The following is a 12,684-nucleotide window of genomic DNA, read 5'->3' on the forward strand; positions in this document are numbered from 1 at the left end:
TACCTACCTTCGGAATGAGTATGAGCTTTTGTAGCTTCCATTGCTCGGGGAATTTTCTTTCCTCAAGGCGTATCGTGAAAACTTGGGCAAACATACCTGGCGTTGGCCTAGCGGCTACTTTCAGGACAATATTAGTCCGTCTGTCTGTTCGTATGTCTGTCTGTCTGTCACATGCATTTTTCTTCGGAGAGTGTATCCGCGATTGACACCAAATTCGGTGGAAAGGTGGGAACTGTGAACGCTCATCCAAGCAGGGGGTTACATCCTTTTACGTCGAATTTAAGGGGAGGGAGGTGCAAAACTGGGGTGTACATTTTTTTACCAAATATAGTCATGTGTGGTATCAAATGAAAGGTCTCGGTTAGTACTTTCCAAGGCCAGTCTTAGTTTTGACATTTCTTATAAAGGCGGAGAGTTCAGGGGGGTTGAAAGTGATCATTTATTTAACGGGGCTATTCTCAGAAACTATTATTAACAAAGATATAATAGGTCAAAGTTGTCACTTCTTTGGAGTTTCAAGTTTTTGAATGTCAATATTATCCGAAAGTGAATATTCTTACATAATATATAGGTATGTTACATACTAACGGGACAAATTCACACTCAAATGTCTTTATAAAAGAAATACACAAAACCTTTCATACCTGAAGCGGCCAGGGGCCAGACGTACTCAAACGCGTACAGGATTATAACGGCTTTATTTGGGGGGCTGATCTATGGGGATCATGCCTCCAAACTCTTCATACCCTACCATTCGCATTGCTGATGTTGCCGAGAGGAGTGGAATGCCCTTTCTTTGGGGCTGCCTAGCTCTAGCTAGCAACAAGCTGTGTTTCATTCGTTGTTATTGTTTTTCCTCCATATTTTATTTTCAATGAGGCTGCACTTCAATTTCATCATCATCATACCTAGTGCAAATGATAAGCTTACAGCAGCGGAGACAAGCACCCACAATTCTTTGAAAACCTCAATGAATTCTTTGGTTGTAGGGTGGAGGAGCTGCTATTCTTCGTAAACATTGCGGGCTGGCTCTGAAGGTCTGAGCCGGCCAGATTGTGCTCCCCTTATTCTTCCCATTACAGTCACGTCTTAGGAGTTTATGACATCATAAAGTTGCTTCAAAAGTTCCCGTCAAAGTGCTGACCTGCAGATGGTCGTCAGACTTTTAGTCGAGGTTACATTGTTCTCATGCAGCATCGAAAAAATTAATATCAGTGAAGTTCCCATTAAAAAGGTATCCGCATGTTAGGTAATGAGAAGGGTAAGAGACCTGGCGTTTCAAGGCTGTATCCTGAGATATTCCAGACTTAGCGGGACCCTTGTTTGCTGCAGTTCCTGGTCATGGAGGAGACTTGGATCCATCGCTTTGCTCCTGAGACCAAGCCCCAGTCGACGGTATGGAAGCAGTCATAACCACATCGAGAAAATTCAGGGGTCAAGGGCTCCGGGGAAGATTTGGGACCTTTTCTCTGATATGCACTGGGAATCATCATGATGATTGCTCGAAAAAGTGAACCATTATAACCGGTTCTGCAGCTCGGAGTAGATAAGAAGATAATGGGAAACAATCAAAGAAAAAATGCGAGGCAAACTGCGAGCTGGGAATTTCTTTGACCAGGGTTACGTATCCGCATACAAAACGGAAATTTGAATGACTGCCATTCGCAATCTGCGACAACTCCCAGTTTTCTCTTCTCTAGAACCAAGTTTGAGAACAGAAATTTGAAAACTATAGCGTAGCACAACTTTTTTGGCACATAGACAATATATTCTTCTTAAAATGATATTAAAGCTTTAGAAAAAAGGTGGACTAAATACATATGTATATACCTCTCTGGGGACTATGTAGAAAAATAAATTGAATTTATAATCTTTATATAATAATGCGTTTTGGTCCAAGGCGTCAATTGGAGCCGAATTCAATTAAAGAAACTAAATTTATTCACCAAATATGGCCCGTGTGGCACCATCTTGTTTATGTGATTAAAATTGATGTTTCTTTTGCCTAAATTGAAGCCATTAGGCAAAATTCATAGAATTCAAGGTCGTACTGGAAAAGAAACATATAAGGACAAAATTGTGGTATTTAGGTGTCGCGTCAGCTGGTAACTGCGTGTTTGTGGGGTTGAGGTGGGGGAGAGGCAAAGCCTCTGAGCACTCAGACCTTACTGGTCCATTGTACTCGATTTCCCCGTGTATCACAGGATTTCTATTAGTAGTGTGATGTTACACGCTGCAATTGGAGCACATCAGCACCAAAAATCTGATGTCTGATGCGTAAAGATACAGGGCACTCACATGGAAAATGTGCCGTGGATTCCGCTTCCTCATTACAGGATGGACACGTATGATCTTGGATAATTCCTATTCTGAACATATGCCTTGCTAGTGAATTATAGCCAGTCAGAATGTCCGCAATATTTCTGCAACTTGTTTGTTTGGTTCTGACAGGGAAAGTTTGGTCTGTCTAGCAGCATTAAGGTTTCGCCACCTGTCATTATGGGAAGTTAGTTCCCAGTTTTTGATGGTAGCATCAGCCAATGCTACCGACACCCCAATTGCTGGTTCCGGTCTACACCACAATTGCCAGGTGCCCAGAGTAAATCCACCGTATTGAATCTCGAAACAGAGTTCAATCAGTTTCTACATTCCTGAACGATTTTTGAAGTGTTCAAAGTACTATTCAACACCCTCAATGCAGCTTGACTATCGCTACAAATTGCGATGCGCCTGCCCTTCAACCGCTCGTCAATCATCCAGGTTGCAAAGTCATTGTGTATTGTCCCAAAGGAAAAGCCCACTTCTCATTTTCATTCGAGAGGTAGACGCCTGCTCCAGAACCATTTTCTGTCTTTGAGCCATCGGTGTAGAAGACGTTAGTATATCCTGACACGCATTCTTCTGATTCGTCCCAGTTTTCTCTCCGTTTCAAGATAACATTATATCTTCTACCAAACAGATGTATGGGGATCTGAGAATCGGAAGGCATTGCGAAAACTAGATTCAGTTCTCCCAATGACTCTTCCAATGTTTTGTACTCTCCACATTCATTGTTTTCCCATGGATCTAATCGAATTAGTCTATGAGCTGTCCTCATTGCAGTGCTCTGAATAAACAAATCCAAGGGCTGCAAATTGAGTAATTCAGAGCTGCGCCGGATGTGGTGTTCATGGCACCGGTGATACCCAGACACAGAGTTCTTTGCAGTGTGGCAGGTTTACAGCGAAAACTCTTCTGTTTCACCTTAACCCACCACACTACGGATGCATAAGCAAGTATCGACCTAATGATAGCAACATATATCCACATTGCTACCTAAGGCCCAAGTCTCCATGTCGAGGCAACGGTCCGCCTACACAGCCCCTCAGCTGTGGGAGCTCGTTTTTACCTCTATATGTTTGTTTCAGAGAAGGTTCTTGTCTAGAATAACTCCCAGATACCCCGATCTCTTGAAGGCAAAGACCATTCAGTTTCCTTCTTTTTGTAAATAATACCATTGTGATTTTATTTGGATTTACTGAAATTCTATGCCTGATACACCAACTGTCAATTAAATCAACGGCGCATTGTGTATTTCTACACACCATTCCGAGATCTCGACCAACAGCCGGCACAGCCACGTCATCCGCATAAGCTTGAACGTGTATTGGCAGATTTTGCAGTTCGCATATTAGTGAGTTGATCAGCATACTCCACAGAAGTGGCGCCTCTGAGGGCAGCCTTCATAGCTTCCGTTGTTAGTAGCGATCAGCACCCACTTCAGCACACAACAGTCTCTGCATTAGCATAGCGTAGATCCACTTTATTAGAGTTTCATCAACACCATGCCTTTGGGGGGCATCACAGAGCTTTTGGAAGGGCATACAGTCAATGTCCACGAACACCCCCATCGCGTACTCACCTTCAGAGTTACATCCTCTACCTTTGAAACCAAAGAATGAAAAGACTCACAGGACTTTCCACGTTGGTAGGCATGTTGGTTTTCAATTAGGGCGTGCGACTTTAGCGCCTTCTCGCGAATGTGACGCTCAACCAGCCTCTCCAGACATTTCAGCGAAAATGATGTTAGGCTGATTTGCCTGAAGTTCTTTGGATTAGAATAGTCATCTTTCCTAGGCTTTGGTATGAAAGTAACTAGTTTGAATACAAAAAATAAATATAGATGAATAATTTAAAATTATGCGTTTTATTTAACAATTTCTAGTTCCTTTTTGACAAAATTTATTACTTTTGTGGATTCGTATCTCTAAATTGCGTCGTAAATCTGCGGGGCTATTTCTTACACACTTTTTATTTAGGAATTCATTCAATAACCATTACGACGATTTAAACGTACACATATTTAGGTTTTGAATCGGTTTATTGATTGTTTTCTATAAGATCGCCCCGAAGGGCGGAACTGAACACATTGATACTCCTGCAAGCATTCCAAAAGTGCTCAGACGTACTTTGAAACTGCTTTGACAGTAACTGTTGCCGAGCACCCTATGTTCGACAGTTTGCTAATATTAAATCTACTCAGCCAAAAATCGTGTTTATGCTGGTCTAAATTTCGAATTCCAGCAAATACATTTATACGTCAATTTCAACGGGTTTATGACACAACACTTTTAGTTTACTATCGGTTTTGAAAAGAATAACTTCGACGAAAAGTTATTCCTTTTTAGAAAGGTGAAAATTTAGGAACGAGCATTCGAAAAATAATGTAAATTTTAACGGGTTCGTCCTTCAACTTTTAAAATTCTCAAAAGAGTTCGAATGGTTTACCTCCTTGAATTAGGTTACAAGTGGATTGACAGGATAATGTTTTCTTACACTGAACAAGGTAATGCACTTTGCTTGCCGCTATTAGTTAGGAACCACAGCTCAAACACTAGCGCTTGACCTGCAATTGCAGCTGTTTTAACTTCACCAGGGTTTATTGAGCCATCGTTGGAGTAGTTAGAGTATTTCGAGTAAATTATCTGAGAATAGAATGACTTAACCTTTGTAGTAAATGCATGGTATAAATTCCTGGTAGTCTAGAGAAAAAATTTTCAAAGTGTTTCTGTTTTGTAATGAACAATTCGTTGTCAATAAGATCCTTAAGGACTTTTGATAACGGATATGTAAAATTCGTGAATTCGGTCGAAGGAAAACATCCTTCGGAGTTTCAGATTTAAAGGCTCAGGAAAAGTTGCTAGTATCAGCATCATGGTGGAATTGGATTCGAACATCACTTGCAGGTTGAACAACGTATACCAAACCAGAGTCTTGCTGAGAAATTATCATCCCTATTGACTGGTTAGACATTCTCCGTAAAACCGTCTTCAAGGTACAGGGGAACCTGGGATTATGCAATCAACAACATCCTTCCAGTGGGAAAATAAGGAGATGAAGAAGATTCGCAAGTCAAAGTGGGACCTCAACAACACCACGTTTCCAGTAATAATATGGAGAATTGTTCACCTAGGATAACTAAATATAAGGAAAGGATTGGAAATCATTAGTATAAGACGTTACTCATAAGGTCCTAGTTTTATAAGCAGTATATCCTGCATTTGTAATGGTCCTCGAAGGAAATATAGTTCTATATTAGAGTAGATATAAGCTCCAGATTTAAGACTGATTGAACTCAGGATACCAGCCTGCGATGCTGGGTATTCGCCCTGAGAGTAGTTTGTATGACCTAGGTATACCTTGTATGACTCGGTGAAGCTAAACTAGAACCAAATTTGGAGTAGGAATCTAAGACGTTTTGTTAGTTTGCAAAGAAACCTGTACTAGTTATAACGAAACACATGTTATGCGAACACCTTGATTGGAAAACAGATCCGTAGTAGCACTAAACCTTTCCTGAAAATTTCTAGACTATACTTTCCTCTGCAAAACCAATCCAGCCCTCCTAAAAAATTTGATATTTACGTAGTTCCCTCTTATTGCAGGTCAGCCGTTATAAGATATTCGGTTCACGAGTATAGTAGTCATTTTGTAACTATCGTATCTAGCGACTTATGACCAACTACGATAATTATGCAAGTATGTAAAATGTTAGCTTCTAACGTTATTTTAGGTAGTGCCAAATTATACACAAAACAGAATGTTCAGTATAGGACTATAAAGTATCGTGAGCAAGCGTCGTTGAGCGCTCATACCAATCAGTTCTGACTGTGCTTATTTTGCTTAAGGTAAGAAGGGCGAGCGCCAGGAAAAAGCGGCGAGAGAAGCTGCACTCGGGAACCTCTGAGACCAGCGGCAGCTTCAGCAGTGCCAGGGCTAATGTGAGAATATTGTGATAAACAAAACAGACGAACTAAACAAAGAGACAATAAAACAAAAGAAAATACAGTGTGATAACAATAGTGGCCTGGTGGTGATGGTGGTTGTGGTGAACAACACAAATTTCAAATTTTTATCGAAGCAAATGCAATAATAAGTGCAGCCAGCCAAGATGACGATGTGGCAAAGTGGCGGTATGGGGGGCCACGGTTCCCAGAACAATCCGTGGATGAAACTTATGGGCATCGTTCATAAAGAGAGAAGACATATCGACAGCACCCAAAGTCAGAGTGGATCCAACGAAAGGACTCTCAATCAGTGAGTACTGCTTTCCTTAGTTTCCTTTTCTTCTTCTATTGTAAACATATTTTTGCCATTAAAAGCTTTAATTGGAAAGTAAAGTTGTTTTCGTTCTAATTCCAACTCGAGCACTTTCAATGCAATTAATATTACTCGCTTTCACTTTCTATAGAAATGAAGAGAATACTTTCACCCCGCCCACACCAACTTGCACCAGCTGCCGATTTTTGGCTGTTTGATCCTTTCACAGTGTTTTGTGGCCTATTCACTTCATTTCTCATTTTCATTAACAGCGCAATCAGAATGACGAGCCTGCTCCCAGATCATTTTGGTTTCCCGTGTTTTGTCAAGACAATGTCCTTTTTATATCTATTTCTGAACGTTTCCTCGACTCGCCAGAGATTGCATGACAGTCCAGGCATTTGAGAATGGAGTAATGCCGCCATTGCATTTAGCAAAATTTTCGAAATGCTTGCGATTTGAACCGGTGCCAATGGTCTTTTATTTCAGTGAATGACTTGAAATTACATTTTTTTGCTTTTGCTACTATGACTAAGGTTGCTTGTTTTAAAAACTACTTTTAAAATTCTAAAAAACTTATTTTTTTATCAATTTCTACTTAATCTAGTGTTTCATATTTTTTACTAGTTCCGCCTGAAACGTGGAGTGCCTGCGGGCCCAATCTAGTATCTTATCTTATATTAATAGAATTTAGTTGAAACCTGGCCTAGATACACCAGGACTGTCAGTTACTTCTCAACTCTTATTCATTCTTTCTCTCAAAATTTGCATTCTAATTATTTTGATGATTCTGTTTACAATTTAATGTTAAGTGACCTAAAAAATTAGATTTTAGTGGCATATATTGAATCATATAGCGTGTTTTTTAGAAATATAGAATTTTCAAATGGTCATGGTTACCTTAGATTAAACTGAAAATGACTTGTATGCCACTAGGGCTTAAGTACAACTTCGACTTCGAATAAAGTGTAGCCTCAAAAGCCAATTTCGGGTTACTTCTCCGAGAAGCTGCGAAAGCAAATCCTTACTAATTTTGCGAATGTTGGCTTCCAAATTGCTCATCATCTTTAGCTTATTGGCGTAGCCTAAAGTTTTGGTATACCCCCATAAAAATTATCTGCAGATGTTAAATCATACAGCTTACTCTTTCATCGAATGTTTCAGCCGAATTGCTGAAAGCGTGCCTTGTAGATTCATCGAACCTAAGGCGCACATGGTTATCAAGTAGTGGTAATATGTTGGATCTCGACCAATCTCTATACTTCGAATCTTGCATAAAATCAGTTTGTAAGACAACTTTAACGATCCCCATAACGAAAGGTCCTTTAACGCAAGGTAGATAGTGTAACACAACTTAAAAGTTCCATCCTACAGCGTAGAACCTTTTAAGGTTCTAATTTTTATCATCATCATCAACGGCGCAACAACCGGTATCCGGTCTAGGCCTGCCTTAATAAGGAAGCCCAGACACCCCGGTTCTGCGACGAGGTCCACTAATTCGATATCCCTAAAAGCTGTCTGGCGTCCTAACGTACGCCATCGCTCCATCTTAGGCAGGGTCTGTCTCGTCTTCTTTTTCTACTATAGATATTGCCCTTATAGACTTTCCGGACTGGATCATCCTCATCCATACGGATTAAGTGACCCGCCCACCGTAACCTATTGAACCGGATTTTATCTACAACCTGACGGTCATGGTATCGCTCATAGATTTCGTCATTATGTAGGCTACGGAATCGTCCATCCTCATGTAGGGGGCCAACAATTCTTCATAGGATTCTTCTCTCAAACGTGGTCAAGAGTTTGCAATTTTTCTTGCTAAGAACCCAAGTTTCCGAGGAATACATGAGGACTGGCACGATCATTGTCTTGTACAGTAAGAGCTTTGACCCTTTGAGACGTTTCGAGCGGAACAGTTTTTGTAACCTGAAACAGGCTCTGTTGCCTGACAACAACCGTGCGCGGATTTCACGATCGTAGCTGTTATTGGTTGTGATTTTCTACCCTAGATAGGAGAAATTATCAACGGTCTCAAAGTTGTATTCTCCTACCCTTATTCTTCCTGTTTGACCAGTGCGGTTTGATGTTGTTGGTTCGTTCGTCTTCGGTGCTGACGTTACTACCATATATTTTGTCTTGCCTTCATTGATGTGCAGCCCAAGATCTCGCGCCAATCAGCGCCTGCTCGATCTGGATGAAGGCAGTTTGTACGTCTCGGGTCGTTCTTCCCATGATGTCGATATCGTCAGCATAGGCCAGTAGTTGGGTAGACTTGAAGAGGATCGTACCTCTTGCATTTACCTCAGCATCATGGATCACTTTCTCGAGGGCCAGGTTAAAGAGGACGCATGATAGGGCATCTCCTTGTCGTAGACCGTTGTTGATGTCGAAAGGTCTTGAGAGTGATCCTGCTGCTTTTATCTGGCTTCGCACATTGGTCAGGGTCAGCCTAGTCAGTCTTATTAATTTCGTTGGGATACCGAATTCTCTCATGGCCGTGTACAGTTTTACCCTGGCTATGCTATCATAGGTGGCTTTAAAGTTGATGAACAGATAGTGCAACTGTTGTCCATATTCCAAGAGTTTTTCCATTGCTTGCCGCAGAGAGAAAATCTGATCTGTTGCTGATTTGCCTGGAGTGAAGCCTCTTTGGTATGGCCCAATGATGTTCTGGGCATATGGGGCTATCCGGCCTAGCAAGATAGCAGAGAATATCTTATAGATGGTACTCAGCAACGTGATACCTCTATAATTGCTGCACTATGTGATATCTCCCTTTTTATGTATGAGACAGATAATGCCTCGTTGCCAATCGTCAAGCTTTGATTCGCTGTCCCATACCTTGAGCACAAGTTGATGAACCACTTGGTGTAACTGGTTGCCTCCATATTTAACCAATTCGGCTGTAATTCCATCGGCTTCTGGCGACTTATGATTTTTTAGCCGATTCAGTATCTGCCTGTCCCGATTTACACTACAACGGCTAAACCAATTATCACGATATTTGCCGAGATCATACATACAACGAGTGGCATCATCTTGCACTGGGTGTAAGTGGGAGGTGCTCCCCATACATGTGAAAAGCGAGGTAATTTTTTTTTCACCGAATATGGTCGTGTGAGGGGGCTCAATTAGTACTTTTCGAAACTAACGATATTTTTGATACCGGGTGGAACATAGGGGAATGAAGGCCCAAAATGTGCACCCCAAGTGCATCAGATCTTGTTCCCAGAACGTATTAAACCGCAAAATCTGGAAAAAATCGCAATGGTGCATACATACGCAATCTAGGCTTCAAAATACAGCCTATTCCGATATCTGCTTAATTTACCCGAAAACTCACCTTAAATTCATCCTAGAAGTACAAAATTTGGTACGGTTATAAATAAAACATAATGTATAATTTTGGAAAATTTGACGAAAATCCAACTATTATTGACAAAGTTATAGAAGGTCAAAATTGTGTATTTCACGTGCATTTATTGAGCTCTAACACGTGCATGCCGTCATCATCATAGAAATCGAAATGTTATGAACGGCGGAATTGGAGTTTGGAAATACATATGTATTTCAAGGATTTGTTTTTAATTCGAGGGATACGCGAATAGGAAAACGTGAATAGGGAATTTCTCGAAGAAGATGAACGCAAAACCAGCTTCTGACCGATTTCGGCAAACCTTTTTTCAAACGCCCTAGTCGCGTTATGTAATAATCACGGTTAAAGGTGTTACCTTTTTCAAGATAGTCTCAGAATATGATACCGTGAGCATCCTAAAATACAGTGCCCAAAACCTTGCCAGCTGGCTGCTGCATTTTTGGTCTCTTCAGGTGAGGTTCACTGACCTCTCTTCACTTAACTGATTGCCTGCTTGATCTGGTGTGTTGTGTGTTCAGGTTTCGTGCACACTCAGCCGCTTGAATAGCTCAAAACAAAGCTCTCAATCAATAAGACGTTGTTGTTCTTGACCCAAAGTCACCACGTGGGGCACCGCGTCGAGTATCTTGGCGGGCGATAGAATAATAAAGATGTTCGAAATTTGGAGCCCTTTTATGAGTTGAGTTCCATTCCCCAAGCATGACGTAGTTTAGCATTACAATTACGTCCTAACTGCATTGGCATAAAACGACCCGCCTTGGTATGCCTGTTTTTCTATTTATTGACGTCATTTCATTGTGGAATATATGGAGTTGTCAGGTTTTGATGGATTCTCGCTTCTTTGTAGATTTTCGATATCTCAGAGTTTACGTACTTGTTTTCCTCCGAGCTTTCTATTTCATCGAAGCGAAGTGAACATCATGCCATCTGCCTCGGCGTTGAAGACGGAAACTTCGGCGTTTCCGTAGCATGGCAGCCAAGGCGCTTGGATGGTCGGCCAGAGTTTTGGGGGGAGAAATATTTCTGGTGGCTTTAGAACGGGGTGATGACCTAAAAGAATCAGCGCTGGAGAAAACGGGATGATTATCTCAACGCATAATTGAGGGGTGCGAAACTGCGACCATGCCAAGAAGGCGTGTTTTCTTCAGCAGACAACCGAACTACTAGTTTAAACAGGAAAATAAGACGCTTAATATCATCCTGTGAAAAAGAGAAGCTGGAGCACCGAAAGTGACTGTAAGCCCTTGACCATAGTCGTTAATTGCAAGGTACGGAGGCAAAAATATTTGAAACAACATAAGAGGAAAGTGAACATCAGGTTTTTGATTAACGGGGTATCTCGGGACCTATCCTAAGGCTTGACTAAATTGATTTATTAGTTTCTATGGGTTATAGAAGGAATATTTAAAAAAAGATGACTGATGAGCAGCATCTGAACGAATCCGTCAGTCGCTGTCTTTTAAAAAGTACTTGGAGAGTACTTGACCTAAAGGAGACGTTTGTGAAATAAAAAAAGTGGAATAGAGTTTTACCCCAACTGGTCCAGTCCATCATCAAGTGGTTGCGGGTTCCCTTAATCAGATTTAGTGGAAAGAGTGTTTTCCATTGGGTGCAAAGACAGAGGTTGATTTTAATAGCGAAATCCTTGAGCCTCTCGGGCTTCCCTCTTCGTTTTGTCATACTTGTCTATTAGAGAGTATCAGAGCGATGCTGGAGCGAATGACACATATACACTAGACGGTCCATACATAAAATACGTGGCCTCTCAGAGCAATAATATCAGTTTAAATACACCCATTATGTCAACGCGATAGCAACAGCCGAGGATCTATCTCGAGATGCTACGCTGTGGTAGTGTTTTATTATATTTGCTACTTAGTTCGTTTGATCGAGAATTACGTTTCGGAGAGACCACTATGCACGAAACGAATGAAGAACAGAAGAATTACATATCTATGGCAGGATAATGGCGCAAAATGTCACGTACTGCACCGAAGTAAAATCTGAGCGAATTTTCAAGTCCGAAGATATATTTCCTCTTGTTATCAGTGACGTTCTTCATGCTGCCTTCTCCGAAGGACGTAGAGTAATGGACCATGACATCTTTCCTCAAATACCTTGACTACGCTGATGACACCTGTTTGCTCTCTCACCGGTCTTAACGGTTCAGAATTTGAAAAGAGAGGCAAGTATAGTTAGACTGAAGATAAACACCAACAAAATCAAGGTTTCAGTCTGTCCGGTCATCGCACTCTCCCTATGTGCATTAATGGGCAGAGTATCAGATGTGCTGATCAATTTGTGTATATGGGAAGAGTGGTTTTTGCCGACGGTGACACCGAACGGGATGGAGATCTGTTTTCCACGCTTTGTCTAAAATCTGCAAATGCAAATATGGGAGTAGCACATGAAAAGTGAATTCCACTATTACCCGAAAGCTCCAAACTTCTGTCAATACCTGTTTGCCTTGTATCACGGGACTAAAACCATCACAATGAAGAACTTGGTCGGCACACAGATCTGGCACTCAAACGCGAAGTGATCAGAAGGCAGAAATGGTAGTGGATAGGTACACACACAGTAAGGAGGGTCGACAATTGCATTGCTGGCTATGTCGGGGGAATCGGGTACTTGGCGGATAACAGTAGAGAAGGAGTGCAGGCGTCTTGGAAAGTCGTGGGATGAGCGGAAGGGCATTTCAGGTAATCGCGAAAGATGATGCGTAGGTG

The 12,684-nt window shown here is 41.4% G+C and overlaps 1 protein-coding gene across 12 annotated transcripts in view; it reads left to right on the forward strand.

Annotated features, from left to right (window-relative positions):
* LOC119651969 (potassium voltage-gated channel protein Shaker) overlaps positions 1-12,684 on the forward strand; it is a 105,712-nt gene that overhangs the window by 71,676 nt on the left and 21,352 nt on the right. For 6 of the 12 annotated variants that reach the window (XM_038055861.1, XM_038055871.1, XM_038055887.1 and 3 more), the window contains one exon: positions 5,925-6,576. The exons of 2 other annotated variants lie outside the window; for them this stretch is intronic. In XM_038055861.1, the coding sequence (XP_037911789.1) occupies positions 6,431-6,576 (146 nt within the window). In that variant the 5' untranslated portion in view covers positions 5,925-6,430. Of the gene's footprint in view, positions 1-5,924; positions 6,577-12,684 lie in introns of those variants that run through there. 4 more of the 12 variants (XM_038055921.1, XM_038055880.1, XM_038055912.1 and 1 more) reach the window with 2 other exon arrangements.

This window comes from Hermetia illucens, chromosome 1 (genome assembly GCF_905115235.1).
Source record: "Hermetia illucens chromosome 1, iHerIll2.2.curated.20191125, whole genome shotgun sequence".
NCBI classification, from domain to species: Eukaryota; Metazoa; Arthropoda; class Insecta; order Diptera; family Stratiomyidae; genus Hermetia; species Hermetia illucens.